This window comes from Adiantum capillus-veneris, chromosome 17 (genome assembly GCF_014529385.1).
Source record: "Adiantum capillus-veneris isolate H3 chromosome 17, ASM1452938v2, whole genome shotgun sequence".
Taxonomy (NCBI): domain Eukaryota; kingdom Viridiplantae; phylum Streptophyta; class Polypodiopsida; order Polypodiales; family Pteridaceae; genus Adiantum; species Adiantum capillus-veneris.
In genome coordinates this window covers 105,287,691-105,304,578 of record NC_140947.1, presented here as the reverse complement: position 1 = coordinate 105,304,578, position 16,888 = coordinate 105,287,691, and the positions used below count along the sequence as shown (strand labels likewise).

The window sequence follows — 16,888 nt, the reverse complement described above, 5'->3', positions numbered from 1 at the left end:
AGTTAACATACTTGTCAAGTTTTCTTATCAAATCTTCTTAACTATCTCTATCCATTGGCTTCTTTTTACTCAAGATGATACCAATAGCTATCACCCTTGTGTGAACTTAACTGTTAAATTGTGGATTTGACCTCTACTATGTAGCTCATTTGGATAGAGAAAGTATAAATCATATGTTATAAATGCATGTATTGTTAACCAAGAAGATATGTGCCACTAGAACCTATGCAAACTACTAATCAAGAGACTTTCGGTTGGATATTGTAGCAATAGGGGGTCACAAGTAGTTTCAAATACCAAAGAAATGGCTCTACCAAAATATTGCCAAGAACCGGGGGTGGACACAACGGAGTAAACATTGGCTTCTTGTTTGGTCAATTTTTTAGTGATGAGTGTTTAGTGCACATAATTTGTGAGGCCTTTGAACATAGAGCAAAATGTGTGTGTGTGTGTGGGGGGGGGGGGGGGGGGGGGGGGGGGGGGGGGGGGGGGGGGGGTTCTTGCTCTCAATACATCAAACAATGCATCTCTACCTCATGGCTAAATATTAAAAAAAGGGCATGTTTGCCATTTTAAGGCCCCAAGGCCGTGCCCTTGTGGCCCATCTTGTTGAGGGCCCCCTGGAGGGTCCCTAGGGCCTTGAAATGGCAAATTGATACAAATTTTAGCTGTTTTAAGCTATTGCTTAAACTTTGAAAATAAGCCCCCCTAGACCCCCCTCCATGGCAGAAATCGAAGGGTTCAAGGAGAGATATGGTGAAAATGGGAGCTTGACTTGTGGTCAAGCAACACAATTGTTTCAACAACATGATATTTAGTTTTGATTTCACAAGTGCATGGTAAGAATCTCACCGAGGTTTATTACTTACACATCATTTGTAGACCTTTTTTACTTTACTATGTCTTCTCATGGAAAATCTTACCAAACAAAAACAGATTTACACTTTAAATGATTACAAATCTTAATAAAGTTACCAAACAAGCTCAAAATATGGTTGAGCTAGAGTACTCGTACACATCAACAAACAAAGAAGTCCAAATTTCTTCTCATTGAATTTGATCAACATACATTCATGAAGAGCTTACAAGGGGTAGTGAAGTCATAGTTCTTGCATCCATTCCATGACATGGTATGCTCATGGGGTGATCTATCACATAAAAATATTTTTGTTGGGCATGTCCCCATGTTAGAAAAGTATGTCTTGCTCATGGAAAGTTGTTGTATTGTCCTATTAGAGATCTCTCCATGTTAGCATAATGGTTCTTGGTGTAGTGGGAGCCACATTGCTTGAGGAGAGCTTTGTGTTGTTGTAAGACACTTATGTTATGCTAGTTCCTTTAGCCATTGTTACTAAGACCACCACGCAACTAACATAGTAAGAAGTCACCTTGTACCATGATGATTTAGAGACCTGCTCAAACAAAAACACGTATGAATTCAACATTTGCAAGTTGTATATTAAACACACTTGCTAAGACTATCACTTACATCAACCCAACAATTGACATTAGTGTCCAACCTATAGCAAGACATTATTGTGATGATCTTTGGTCAACCATGTGTATGACTTTTGATGCAAACTATGTGGGCAAGAAAATATACACACTTATGGTGTGCATGATGCATGGTTTATGGTATTATTGAGCAATATGGCTGCTAAACCTAAGGATACAAAGGAGGAAGGCAATGCAAGGGAGAAAAGGGAGGTAGGTGAGAGGGAGGGGGAGAGGAGAGGGAGAGAGGTAGGGGAGAGGGAGAGAAGAGGCGAGGTAGAGGTAAGGGAGAGAGAGAGAGAGGCAGGGGAGAGGGAGAGGGAGGGGGAGAGGAGAGGGAGAGAGTTATTTTTTTGGAGGCAAAAAACAAAATTCAAAAATTGGCCTTCTAGTGAGCACAAGTCCAAAAAAAGAGAAAAAAATATTTTATATATGTATATAGGTTGATATGGACTTTCAAGTAAAAAAATAGGTGAAAATAGATTTTTTGAAACCAATAAAATCAATTTTTAGCTTAGGATTATGCACGTTTTTGTTGATGTGGCATGTGAAATGGATGGAAGGGGGTACTTAATGTCAACACACCTTTTTTCCTTCACTTTTAAAGGGCTAGAGAGAAAAAGGGATCTTAAGGAGGACCACATCCTACATGGACCTAAAAAAAGGCCAGAGAATCCTATTCAAAAGTAGCCTATTAAATGCACTTGTCCCTTAAAGTCTACACAAAATTATCCTTAAGTCCTTAAATTTAGGGATTCTTACAAGGCCCATGAAAAGTTTATTATTTTCCTACACCTCTTACTTGTGGTAACTCATTTAGCATACTCAAGTGAGTTATAAATAAAGTTTACACACTAGATTGGATATAGTCTAGTTAAGCAAAATGGTTGCAAAGGAACAATAATGTGGAAAATCAAGGTGTATGAACCTCCTCCTGAACCGTGTTCCGGTCAAATGGATAGATGAATCCGAAACTTTTGAGCTAAATTCTTTTGATGTTGTTTGGGTGGAAAACCATTCACTAAAAAGCTAACAATCTTCTCACTCCGTCCAACAATAAAAAGAGAAGCATCGGGTAACTTATTGTCAACTCCAATGAGAGATTTGCCATTTGGTATGTGAGATAAATGATTAGCTAAGAATTTTTTTTCCGAGCCTCACAACCACTGTAAAATCAAATTCAAGAAGAATGAGTAACCATCTTGTAATTCTTCCCATGGAGCATGACTTATTTACTAGACATAGTAACACTTGATGATGAATATAAAACACAAACTTAGTGGCAAGAAGATGTGTTCTAAATTTTTTTACTGCATAAATTATAGTTAAACCTTCTTACGTTGTAGTAGTTGTGTAGTTTATCTTGACATCATTTAATTGGTGGCTAGCAAAACTTATGGGGTAGTCCAATTATATTCTCCTAGTTGAGTTAGAACACACCTAATAGCAAATTTTGATGGATCAACATACTAATGGAAAAGTACATTCCAATTGGGCAATCATAAAATTGAGACACTCATTAGGGATTTCTTTAATAACTCAGAAGCACGATCACATTCCTCGCTTTAGTTAAATTTGATAAGAAGCTTGTACAACGGACGAGCTATCTTGGAGAAGTATGAAATGAATCGTCAATAATAATCGATATGGCCCATTAATCTTTAAACTCCCTTATAGTTTGTCAATGGTGGAAACTCTAGAATGGCTTTAATTTTACTTTCATCTATAGAAATCCCAATCTTGGACACTATATGTCCAAAATGACTCCATGTTTAACCCATAATTGGCATTTGAAAGGGTTCAATGAGATGCGACATAAGATGCACTTTTCAAACATCTTTTGTGAACATGGAAAATTCCCTTTTCAAGAGAGGAATCAACACAAAGGTCATCTAAGAAACCCGGGGGATTCACTCTAAATACAAAACGGGATGCCACCTGCGAGCGGACAACTTTGATAAAGCCTCTATATACAACTCATATAAGGAAATACGACCCCCCTTTCTATGCTTATACAATAATCAATGAAGAAAACTATCATTCCGCTATCTTACATATAAAATTTAAGTCTAACATGATCTAACTGAGTAAAACTAGTCAAAGAGTATGTAGCATAGTAACTAGAAACGTACTAAGGAATCACTTCTATTGATAACTACATGTACCCTCAATGTATCTTACTTTGAGTTTCAAACTACGTGCCCAATCAGCCTCCACTTTGGCTACTCCTCCAATTTTGACCCATCTAAAGTACTCAAAAAACATGGTTGTAAACTTGTGTTAGATTCTCCATGTAAATTTGCATCTATACAAACTCTTTATAGCTTTCATCCCTCAACAAATAAATTATAATCATAAAATAAAAAATTGATACAAAGCAGTGTTAGTTCTTGCATGTATCTTTGTAGCTTTTGACTCACAAGTTCAAGAGCATACTCTTTTGGGAAGTCATGATTTTGAAACACAAAAACTTCCTCTCATTTTCCCTTTTCTCAAACCCCCCCCCCCCCTTGGGAGATAAATTATTGGGGGCCTGCCCCTAACTTATACACTTATGTAACTTGTAAAAAAAGCCCCCTCCCCTACACTTACGTGGTGCGGTAAGTTCTCCATGGTGAATCCCCTAGGCTAAGAAAGCTTCACAAAACTCCCTTACATACTCCTTGAAGTAGTGTTGGAGAGTAGCAAGGGCATTCGTTAAGCCAAAGGCCATAACATGAAATGTGAACACTTTGAATTCTATTATAAAAGTAGATTTAGCTTCATCCACTAGTACAATTTTGATTTGATTGTAATTGGAGTACCCATCTAAAACAGTATAAGCCTCTTTCTCTAACACTCTCTCAAGTGCATGTTTCGAATATGGCAAGGGATAATGATCTTTGTTGGTGGCAGTATTAGCCTTTTTGAGGTCCGTCCACACTTTCAGTTTTTCGTTCTTGTTTGGCACAATGGCTATCGAAGGAACCCATTTCGACTGCTCACTAAGATATATGAATCCACATTTGATAAGTTTTTCAAGTTCTTCTTGAATGATCTTTGCATACTTAGGATTCAATCAGTAGGGTTATTGCTGGACTGGTTTATGGGAATTGTATGTTGCACTAAAAAAGGTGAAACCCCCTTTATGTCATGATATGTCCAAGCACATATGTCCTTGAATCCTTTGAGAAGTAGGGAATTTACTGGTGCTATGTGGACCCAAGAAAATTGAGAACCATTGTTGCTCCCTTCTTAGATACATATGATTGTTTTTTGAAGTACGACTATCTCGTAGGCTAAAGAGCCTTGGTGAGATCTACCAAAGTCATCTTAGATATCTTTTCCTCTTTAATGATAGGCTTTATTGTCATTGGCTCATGCTCAGATACTCGTGAGCTAGCAAACTTTGGTTCGGAAGACACCCTTTTTCATGCAATCATTAAATTGTTTTCTAATTGGATTACATTGGCAATGCCTGCTTCCCAAGTAGTGATACCTCAAATGAATAGGCCATTGTAGGTATCCTCAAGTTATAGACCTCTAATGAATCTATCAAGCAATTAGTTATTGTTGAAATGCTCATTTGGGGTACAACAAGAATTCAAATGCTTCAAACAATGAATAAAATCTCTCACTCTTCCTCGTTCGGCTTTTGAGAGTTGAGATGCTACTCCCCAAAGCACACCATCTTGTATGTACTCTTTCAAGAACAATCTCCTAAGAGAAGTATAATGCGTGCCATTTTCCACCCTTAAGGTCCTATACAATCTCAAGACTTCTCGCTAAGGGTCAAGCTTAAGGCCTTACACTTGTGTAGCTCATTGTACTCTTCTAGGGAATCACATATGTATTCGAATACTTCAATATGATTTCTAACATCTCTGTCATTGCTGATTTTTTTAATGTGTGAGCTTGGCTGATTGTATGGACTTGCTTCTAAGATCTCTCTCAAGTATGCTACACATATTCTAGGCAATAGATCGATCGATAGTTTGAGATAATATTGCTGAATTAGCTAAATGAGAAGGTATAGCGGATGTGGACACTCCTAGAACTATATGTGGAATAAGGACTGGCATTGGACTTGGCATATGTCCGGTCCTTGGGTCCCATGCTTGGTATGGTGTTGTGCCATGCGGTGGTCCAAGGTTCACAGGTGCGGCCCTAGGCATAGCAGATGTGAGATATGACATGTTATTGTTAACTGGCACCTGCTCCACTTGAATAAAAGCTCAAATAATGCAATCGTGGAGCATAAGCCATTGGATTAATTGGGCGTGTAGGAGGTATATGAGCATGAGTGGCAATAGGTACACATGATTGATGCACACGTATAGATACGGTTGTAGACCCTATGCTACTAGTAGGTAGCAGTGCAATATTACTAACCAAGGTCAAGGGTGCACTTTCCGTCATACTCATCACTGGAGTAGGTTGGTCTCCAAGAGAATGTTAAGCTAGGTATGGAAAAGTAAAGATACTACTCGTGGGCTCGAACTATAGTGAGACTCTAGGCAAAACAACATACGAAGGATCCATGCCAAGAATCTCCTAAGACCCATGAAATGCCTGTTAATTACTTTGTTTTTCCTCTCCAACTGGACAATCCTATGGATGACTTCACATACCATTTTTTGGTGCTCGTCTAAACTGATGGCACTAGATGAGGATTGTACAACATCTAATCAATCCATATGGCATATGTAGCCCATGTATAGTTTGTTCAAAGTTTCATTTTGTAGGTCATATTTCCAATTTTCATTGAGAAATACCCCTTCTAGGATTGACATGCTAGAGGTTTCCCTTGAAGTGGATGCATTGTGGCTCCCTATGGTTTGACTCTTAGTCAGCGTTGTTCCACCATGTGTAAGCTTTCGATTTCCTTTTCTCTAGCCGCTTGTATACAACGTTTGACTTCTTGCACTACTACAAGACTCCTACAATCATGTGATATAACTTCAGAGGGTGTTAGCCTTGTATGACCTTCAATAAATGCAATGGATATCCTCAATGGATAGGATATCCATACAAACACTCTTAGGGAGTGCAGGTCTACATGAGATGTGAAAGGTAAATCTACCTCCCCGTCCCCTTTGTTTACTTTACTAACAGCACCATAGACCACTGTAGAATTTTTGGGGCGGTGATTTGACCAGGGTAATGGCCACAATTGGGACCATCGTAGGCATCCTCAAGAGTATGGTCAACTTCATGGGGAGAGATACACTGTCTCAGAATACCATTTAGAACCGACTTGTAGAGCTGGCCTCCAATCGGAGTGAATGGTTGACACTTCAACAACAACCTTCTCTTTTGCAAGGGAGATGCATTCTTTGGGTACAGGCCAGTGGATAGCAAATGCAAGACATCGTCATACCATTCCAAAGTTGTATCCACCTTAAAAAGACTGCTATTTGAAAAGTCGTCTGCAATCCTTGTAGCTTCTTCACCTGTTTGAATGCAAGAGAGGTGGTCAGCCATGACGTGATGCTTGTCGGAACGAAGGACTGACACTTGAAATTTTTTGCCCTCGAATAGACACAGTTAGACGAGGACTCTTGTAATCAGTGAGGGGAGCACAAGGATCTGAAATCATGTAAGATTTAGAGGGTTGCACTGGGAGGTGCCCACCACTGAACGCTACACGGAGGTCCAGCTTTAGCATGTCGTAAAGGGATACTTGTTGAAAGGTGTTGTTCAGGATAGTTTTAGGCAAGGTTTTCTCTAGGACTTTGATCTGCTACAAGTCAGCTACTGCTTCCAAGAAGGCCCCATAAATATCAGATAGCATAGAGGTCGGTCGGCTGTTGGCATGAGGGGGTGGCTTGTCAGATGTTACTAACGGACTAGGTTCTTGCGGAGGAAATGGAAGAGTTGGACCTTCGGGAAGATTGAGACCTAAGACCGCTCGTTGTGATAGAGTGAGGACACCAGTGGGCTCCTCCACTTGTTGCACCCTTAGGGGTAACCACATGTGTAGCATGTGATGGTTGAGGAATGGTGATTACCGTAATCAGGTTGGTCTTCAAAAATGTGAACTCTTGTTGGTTCCGACTAAGGTTTGAAAATGTAGATGTCTGTTGCTTGGGACAATCTTTATTGTAGTGATCCTTAGCCTCGGGGCAATGACGACAAGGCAAGGACCCTTTGAGCAGTGGAGAATTGCTTTGGTAGTGCCCATATTCCCCGCACCTGTAGCACAAAATGGGGCGATTGGACAGATGAGGCGAGGGACGAGGTGGTCTCTGCTCTTGCTACATGGGGTGGAAGCTGAGATGTAGAACCTCTGAGGACCTGAGGGGGCAGTAGCATGATAAACACTTTGAGACAGAAAGGCGCTTTGCATACCTTTCATAGTAGGAGGGGTTGTCAACAAAGGAGGCATGTGGTTTGGATGGCCATAGGGAGAAACCATATTGGATGCAGGAGCCAAGCCGTGCTAAATCATAGGGTCGAGGCTCTATTGTAATTGCCGCAGTCCCTTCATATAGTAGCACTCCTTGTCATCATGGCAAGACTTCTCACAGAAGTGACAGTAAGCTCGAAGTGGACATTCCTACACAGGATGCCCGGGCGAATGGCAGGAGCTACACCATAGCCTTGGACTCCTGATGAGCCTTGAGCTCCTCCAGGTCCCACTTGATCTGGTCTAAAACCTCTTGATGTGGAGGCTTCTCTTGTTGAAGAGAGAATGATCTCTCCTCTTGAAGAGCTCGTTGTAACTTCAAGGCTTCGAGTTCCCTGCGTAAAGAAGTCAAAGGGTCAGAAGGACTTTCCAAAAACACTGAGGTGGTCTCTACCTGAGGGGAGTCAAGGAATAGCTTCCTAGCCCCTTCTCTCCTAGTAGCAGCCGTGACAAACTTCTTCAGAGTGGCATCAGGTCGAGGACTCTCTCGGAGCTTTTATTGAGAAGTCTTGGGAAGAGCCTTCTCTATCCATTTTTTTACCATGAATTCTCTTGGTTGTTAGGGAGGCTTTGCGACCAAAGACTTTGTCCTCGTCATGAGTTCTACAGAAGTCTCATGCAGTTGTAGCACAAGGTTGGCCAACTCATCCGGAACCTTCTCTTGGAAGTTCCCTGGCTTAAAAGCTTCGCAGAACTGCTTTCGTAATGTGGCCCAAGTCGTAAAGTGGTTCCCAACAAACTGATTGTACCATTTATTGGCTATGCCATCCAAGGTTGACGGGAAGAGCACTAGGTAGGCGTCTTCTTTGTTGAGCCCACGACCCCTGCAGAGGGAGACAAATCTCCTAGCATGGTCGTTTGCATCCTCTGTGGAGAGTCCTCTAAAACTCGAAAACTTTATGTTCACCTCAAGCCAAGATGCCTATGAGCTCCTCAATGGCTGCCTGCTCACGAGCATGTTGCTCAAGAGCTTGTTGTAACTCAGGGGGCGAGAACTGTATTGGGGAAAGTGATGTGAGAGGTAAAGAACTGTTGGAGGGAGTGGATCCAACATCATGTCTTTTATTTTTTCCCTCCACTTCAAGTAATCTTACTCTTGTAACCTTGCAACAGCTTACCTACATCACTAGAAGAGGCAAAGAGAGGTAGCCACGTCGGAAGGTAGGGGTAATGAGGCTGGTGGACTTCTATTCGGCACAAAGGGTTTGTGCTTTCGAAGGTAATACTTTAGAGGACTCAATAGTGGACTTTGTTTGTCTTTGGACTGCCTCGTATGTGTCATGTAGTAATCAGAAACCCACCCAAGCTTTGGACACTAAGACTTTTATCTCATTATACTCCACTAGACCAATGCGAGTGACCAAGACGAATGACTAGACTAGTTGTCTAGGACTAAGCTAGACAGACCAAATTAGACTATTCTAGTCCAGACTAGTAGACCCCACACAGGACAGCGCTTGAACGACTTGTAGGTGCAACGGAGTGAAATTTCAATTGAGGTCCCACCGGGCGTGCCAAAAATGAGAGCACATGTAACGAGAGTAATGTGTTGTGCTCTCTATTGTGGGTGCTCCTCAATGAATTGTGCGTGAAATCTCACTCCAACATAATGAAAACACTACAAACAATGAACAACAGAGCAAATAAGCGACTCAACAGTAGAACCTGAACAACATGGGACTCGACTAACTCAGATGAACTAGAACAAACTCTGGCATGGTAGCACACTTTGCTCCAAGCCGATGACTCATTGGTACAATGGGGGTGTCGAGGCTCAAGATGTGCAAGGAGTGTGCAGGTGTGTGATGTAGACTCGACACGATGCTAGACTCAAGACTCATAAAACCATCTTGAATTGTGTAACCAGACTAAAGCAAATGTGAGCATATATACAACCCAAAAGGGGCAACCAACAGATAACTCAAATATCTCTGACTGACAGTTGCACCTATCCCCAAATGTGGAGGAGAAGAACTGGCCACAGTGTCCTCTAAACCACCACTCCTACTACGTGTCAAGTCCAAGTGTGAAACCACGATCGGCTGTAACTGAGTGACATTGTAGCCCAGCTACAAGAAAACATGTATGAAATTATAATGTGCACTTTACACACAATAGCCTGCATTAGAATGTTGAAGAATAGAGTTTACAACAGACCATATAAAATTCGTACATGTGCTCAAGACATTGATATTCCTTGTAGAAGAAGCTAGCCTCGTATCGGATTTCCCAATGCCTAAATTAAGGAACCCCAATCTTAGTGCAAAAGCATGATGCGTATGAAAATCATCGCCTCAAATCAGGCTTGAGTTAATAAACTGCAATTTCTATCTACACAAAGTTGTCGATCTGTTTCAGCACCTATTTAACACACTGTGCTGAAGGGACTTGTGAGAACAAGGGTCTGGGCAAGGGCCTGGCAAGAGCGCCATGAGCCCATAGGCTTGGCAAAAGGGTCTCGTGCTCCTAGCCCTCTTGCCACGCCCTTGCCCGGACCCTTGTCCTATCAAGACTAAAAACAGAATTTTGCCTTCACAATACGCAACAATGAAGTAACCAGAGTTCTTTCTCGTTTGCTCAATGGTTTTGATGATGGGCTAATTTTAGATGATGTTGAAATGTCGCGTACAAACTATTCTATCTTATCAATCAAGAATAGGAAGAAAGTATTCAAAAAATGCTCATTCACCAAATTTTCTCTCAAGTTTTCTTGGCTAATGTACATGCCAAATACGACATCGTCTTTTGCAAAGTCCCTATGTACAAGTGACTAAAGGTATCAGTCAATAGAATCTTTTACAAAGGAAGAGCTTAGAATTGTTATGCACAATTTCCTACATGTATCCACCACCGAAATACAAGTCACAATAAAGGAGGTGATCATTTCGACTCGCATATTAGAGTCCTAAATCCTGCTTCAGCTTAGCCAGCATTTCTTCAATTTCATTGATCTCTATTTCCAGCTTTCTGGCCTCTTCTTTTGTGTTGGACTTGCCTTCTCTACTAGGCTTGAATCCACTGCTGTCTTCATCCTCTTCAATGACTTGCTTGATATCATTGACAAAATTCAGTTCCTTTTCTAAAAACTCGACAAACTCCTCGCCGATGTCCTGCTTAACAGAAGTGACGGGAAATAATTTAGTGCATGTGTCCCCCTCTTAAAGCTACTTTAACCATAAGCACACTAGCTCACACTAGCACAAGTCATGTTAGATCATTCTTTACCCTCGGGCTGCCACTCATCAATTGCTTCACGTACATTCAAGAGATTATTAATAATACCCCGATATACAAGTTACATTTACACTCTGGGCCCATTAATAAGATTAACTCACATGATACGTTACATGCTTTGAAAAGTGACAGCCCCAGGATTCTTTACACTCAGATTTCTTGATTAATCCCAAGGAGTTTCTAGTATTTAAAGGAGCAGCTTTGCAACACAAAGTAACATCAAGTTCATCGATGCATAATAAACACGAATTCAAGCAGCCCCATACAAGCCAAGTTACTTACAAATGTGCTTGCACAAGCATGCAAAATTGTCTCTGCAAACTCAAGTTTTTTATTGTTATCAATTTGCAGCACCAGCCCAAAAGTGACATTTTTTTATAACCCCTCTTTACTCTTGCCTACTGTTTTGATACTACCGTAAAGTTTCTCTCTCACATTAATGTGTATGTTCAATTTGGAGTTCCCAGATTTAAGGTTCGGCTCTCAAGTTCTTAACTTTCCAGTCATGAATGCAAACTTCACCTCACATGCATTCTTTTGCAAACTTGGCATTCTCAACGCAAATGCATGAATGCTTGCGACTCTGCACATAAGGTTTCCTTTGTACTCACTTTACAGCCGGTTTTTCAAAATTGAAACGCTAGTTCTTACCGCCAATTCTTCCCAGAGGCTCCTGGGTTTGTTTGCAGCAGATATATTGTTGAAACTGGCTTGCAAGTCATCAAAAAATTCCTCTGCAAAATCCCATAATAAAACTAGGGAGAAAGGGTTCCAAACTTATTATTGACTTCACAAAGCATATTTCCTTTTACCAAAATTAGTAAAAAGAAAACTTACCAAATGAGTGTTGGACGTCCTCCCAAACACCACCTACAAAATAAAGCCCAAGAACTTGTCAAAACCCAAAGCCTCAAACCAAATTAATGGATACTTGGGTTACATTTATGCTACCTAGATCAACAAACTCATTTGGGCCTTCCTCTCCAACTGTTGAGTAGCCCCAAGAGAATGGATCAGGCTTTCTGGATTGATCGACGGATAGGTGGGAGTTTGAATCAATCAGCTTTTGATAAGCACTTTTTATAGACATAAACCTCTGCTGTGCATCTGGCTGCAAGCTAATCAAATCTCTCTCTCTCTCTCTCTCTCTCTCTCTCTCTCTCTCTCTCTCTCTCTCTCTCTCTCTCTCTCTTCCCTACGACGTTAAAACTTCTCCTCTCTTCTCTCTCTCAAAAGTCGGGCTTTTACCCTTTGCATTACATCATAAAATTCGACCGTTGGTCACCACACAAGAAATATGAGAAAATCCCTGAAAGATATACAATGACATCATGAGGAAAAACACCCATACAGCCACAGGATATATCAATGATACGACACAATCATTCATAAGGATGGTATCAAAGCTCAAACTAGCCTTAGAAAGCTTACACAAATCTGTCAAAAGCTCTGTCCACCTCTAGGGGTGTAGCAAAACTGAGTAGTCCAATGCCAGTAACCAAACTGATATATGGTATATGTTGTAAGAACCCTCTTGTAGCAGCTCATGAAACCCATAGGACAGGAAAGCCCCTATGTCTGCATCCACTCCAACATCTCTTTATGTGGTACCCCAAGATAGGATGCAGATCTTCTGCACAACCAAATTATAAGAGAGGTGGGAGGAATCTACTCGTCCTCCGCTATGAAAGCCAAGGGAAGGTACCATGATGAAGCTCTCTCTCAGAAAACCAACTCTCTTGAAAGCGTCGTAAAACTTGGAAAATTATATATATAACAAACACCAAAGAGAGAATGAGGGTTGAAGATAGGGAACGGTAGGAAACAAATTTCTGCTCAATCCAAGCACCTAAGGATTGAACTCAGTTACAATCAACCCGAGAGAGTTAAAGTAACTCGCAATCATAGATCATGCAAGACATCATATGTCATGTGTACACATGCAAAAACATAAACCAAACATAAGAGGAGATCTGCCAACATATACACATATACAAGAGGGAATTTCAACCCATTTTGAAGAGAAGGTAGTAGGGCATTTTCTTGGTTGCATCCATGTCGAAGGGAAAAGCTTGTAACTTCAAGAATAGGGCCGAATATTCAGATTTTTGGGTTTGCTACAGTAAAAACAGCAAGGTAAAGAGAGACGGAATGGGTTCCTTCAAGAAGAAAGGAAGGGACATAGTGGGGAATGGTAGGGGTGGTGTAGAGGCTTCTTGGGATGATGTTGAGCAAAAAATTCAGCAAGGGGGATTATGCTTAAGTGAGGGGAAGGATTGTATTTGTACGTGAAGTGGCCTCAAGAACAAAAGAGAAAAGAGGACCCTTGTAATAAGTGTCCAACCACACGTCAAAATAGGTGGACAAGTGTCCCAACTTTTAAAAAGCTTTGCGAAAAGTGTCCTTCCACTTGTCCTTCTAGAATCCTCCTGGAATCTTTTAGAAGCTTCTAGAACCTTCTTTCTTTGAAAAACTGCTAACAAAAAGAATTATCAATATGGGTATCAAATGAAAGCTCTTTCAAAGTATAATATGATTCTAGCTTAGGACATCAATCCAAGATGCTTATGGATAATGTATTCAATGCAATTAAACCACATGTATGCACATTGACAGTCTTTCATGATCATGTCATCTTATTGATTGTAACTGTTTTTTCTGGCCGATCGAGCCCACACTCCAAGGCATTAATCCTTTCTATGTGCGAGTATGACCCTATAATGCAAGAGTTAAAGCAAATAGGCGCCCCTTTTCAGATAGCTAGGTGGGAGTGTGCATTATCTATGTTCTAACCCACTACATGGGTCCACCATAACTTGTGACTACTCATGAGTGGCCCACTCAGATGCACTATTCTGGCTATCCTTCAAAGAGGAAAACAATTTTCAAACTCAAAGTATTACTAGAAAAAGGATACAAGATCTTTGTCTATTGAGTTGTGATAGCCCACTAGGTGTCCTTAGGCTGAAAAGCTTCTTCGAATTGTTGGAATTTTTTTTTTTCCGAGAAAAAGATCCTTCTATTAGTTAATGAAACTGCCCATGGGGTTACAACCTCCTCTACAAGAGAGGACTACAACAATCATGCTGGGGAGACTCTCCCAATGAAAAAACAACATATGTACAATGAGGCTAGATCAAGGGATGGGAGGAGGGAAGAGCCACCCAGGTGGACGGTAGTGCCATCTGAGCACACCCTGGACCATGGTGAAAAATGGCCCAGGACGCCAAAGTCGAAGGAAAGCCTCTCTGCGCTCCCTCAGGCGGTCGGAACTGCCCTGGAGTCTCTCGAATTGTCCTTTGAGAGTATGGACCAACTCAAGCCAAAGGTCCCGAACAGTCTCTGCTGGTGGTACAAGGCGAGCTTCGAAGATGTGGAAGCAACGGGCCTGCCATATGAACCAGAGTCTCGGGCCACTGATGAGCTTCCAACACACCTCTCTCTCACTGCACCACTCCTGTGGAGTAAGCTCTGTGGCAGGCTGGAGTGTAGGTCGCCCCCCCTGCATCACTATCATCCTGCTAGTGGATGATAGCTCAAACAGAAGTGCCGGGCCCATGAGAGTGGACCAAGCAGTTGCCCCCCAAGTGTACTGCCGAGCCGTGGAAAGAGCGGGCATCAGCCGAAGAACAGCTATGCCAAGGGACAATCCCAAAGACAGTGACGCTGACTCTTCACAAGATGGTCACAAGCTGTGCATGCGGACGAGAGACCACTATGCACAAGCCAGCTCCCAACTTGCTGTATCTCTGTGTGCGACCAGCCACCGAAACAAAGTGACTCGCCTCGGCAGTCTGGAGTCCCACAACCTCTCCCAAAAAGCTACCAAGAACTCAGCTGTGAGACCCTCCTCCTGCCAGTGAGGTGTTGCAGTAGGGCGGCCAGTATGTGACGTCCCAGTCGAACAGTGTACTGAAAGAAAGGGACACCTGGGTGGTCTGCAGAACAGACGGGTCCCTCCAAAGCCACTCTCCAGGATCCCACTGTACTCGTGCCAATGGACAGCACTTCCAAGCCCACAGTCTCCAATGTCCTGTCTCAAGAGCAGCTAGGTCAGGATTGATGACACAAGTCCTCCCACAGATGCCCACCACTTAGATCCTCTGAAAACAACACTCTGCCACCTTCGGGGCCTCTACTGCAACTCGCTGTAAGCGTCCCTCACCCTGTAGCTCGAAAAACAGGGAAGGAACAGTCTCTGAGCAAGCCCGAACAGAGATGAGAACCTCCAGTCGCGTGAAGGCTCCCATCCATCTGGGCGCTGCTGACTCAAGAGGCGTGAGCCACTCATTTGGTACTGCCTCTGAGATGTCCTGGCACATGCTCTGCACCCCTCTCATGTCCTGTAGCTGAGAGCCCTGTACCTCCTTTGACAGGCCTGAAAACTGTAACCAGTCACCTAAAGAGCGTGCTCGACCCGCTGCCATGGAACCCCAGGAAACATGAGGCCGACTACCAACCAAGTGACCTCTCTGAGTGCAAACCATGGGGTTCCAAACAAGGAGCTGTCGCAGGCGCTCCTCCGTGCAAGTAGGTTGACGCTGCTCCAAGCCTCGCCGCAGGTGCTCCCAAGATCGAAGCAACCCCATAGCGAAGCGATCCTCCAGTCTCCTGCTCAAACCAACTCTGTGCATCTCTGTGAAGATCCATCTGGTCGAAGGTTGCCAGGGGCCTCATGCCTGAAGCACCCTAGCACGAAGCCGCTGTAACAAGAACTCCTTCCAAAGCTCCTCACCTGGAAGAAGACCTCGGACGATGAACTTCCCCAGACGGGCTCTGCTCTGCTGTGCTGGGTCTATGATCCCTGGCCCTCCCTGTGAACAAGGAAGAGTGATGACCTGCCAAGCCACTTTGGCCCAGGCTATCAGTGGGTCTCGCCCTGACCAAAGGAAATTCCTAATCAGCCGCTCTACCTGGCTGATACAAGAACTCGAGAAGATCCAGCAAGAAGTGATGTACCACATAGTAGTCAACAGCACCTGGTTGGCCACTACAACTCTGCCAGCCAAAGATAGTCGTGCGGAGCTCCAATGTAACAACTTCCTCCTGATAGACAGAAGGAGGGGAGCAATTTGCTGCTCGGGAGACAAGTCCAAACCAACTTGACAGCCCAAGTACCGAACTGCAATCCTTGGGGGAATCCACCTGAAACCCTCACCTGGCATCCAATCGGGCACAGGAGCACTACCAACCAAGAAAGCCACTGTCTTTCTCCAGTTGATCAATGCGCCAGATACACAACAGAAGTTCTCAAGAGCCTGCTCACACCTGTGAAGGTTGGCCTGCTAGCCATCCAAGTACAAGGCTGAGTCGTCAGCAAACTCAACGTCCAGTAGCTCCTCCCCCCGAATAGGGAGTGCTAAGCCCCGTAAACCAACCTGCTGCGACACCAAAAGCCTGCTCATCGCCTCAGCATAGACCAGAAAGAGGAAGGGGGCAAGAGGGCAAGAGGGCAGCCCTGTCTGACCGAACGTATGAGCATGAAACGATCACCTCTACCTCCTGACAAAAGTACCTGACTGTGTGCCCGTCTGTACAAAGCTGACATTCCTCTGATCCAAGCATCTGAAAAGCCCACCCTGCGTAGAGTGCCCTCCAGAAAGTCCCAATCAACTCTGTCGTAGGCCTTCTCAAAATCGAGAAGAAGAATCACCAGATCCTCACCACTGAGCCGCGCTAAGGCAAAAGCCTCCCAAAAAGTAAAGATGTTGTCAAAGATACTGCGCTCCTTGACAAAACCTGTCTGAGTCCCATGTATGAGGCTCTCTAGAA

General features: G+C 43.0%; 1 protein-coding gene and 1 long non-coding RNA gene across 3 annotated transcripts in view; both read right to left on the bottom strand.

The window, feature by feature from the left end:
• Window positions 1-10,540: 10,540 nt before the first annotated feature.
• LOC147437824 (uncharacterized) overlaps window positions 10,541-16,888 on the bottom strand; it is a 32,328-nt gene continuing 25,980 nt past the window's right edge. Inside the window, exons 2-5 of one of the 2 annotated variants that reach the window (XM_086487268.1) lie at window positions 12,068-12,227; window positions 11,954-11,986; window positions 11,768-11,871; window positions 10,541-10,992 (exon numbers count right to left, since the gene is read on the bottom strand). In XM_086487268.1, the coding sequence (XP_086343394.1) occupies window positions 10,780-10,992; window positions 11,768-11,871; window positions 11,954-11,986; window positions 12,068-12,227 (510 nt within the window). In that variant the 3' untranslated portion in view covers window positions 10,541-10,779. The remainder of the gene's footprint in view (window positions 10,993-11,767; window positions 11,872-11,953; window positions 11,987-12,067; window positions 12,228-16,888) is intronic. The other variant, XM_086487269.1, reaches the window with a different exon arrangement.
• LOC147437825 (uncharacterized) lies at window positions 12,244-13,553 on the bottom strand. The gene is made up of 2 exons (XR_015184906.1): window positions 12,548-13,553; window positions 12,244-12,425 (listed from the first exon to the last, which is right to left on the bottom strand). It is a non-coding gene; the product is annotated as an uncharacterized LOC147437825 (long non-coding RNA).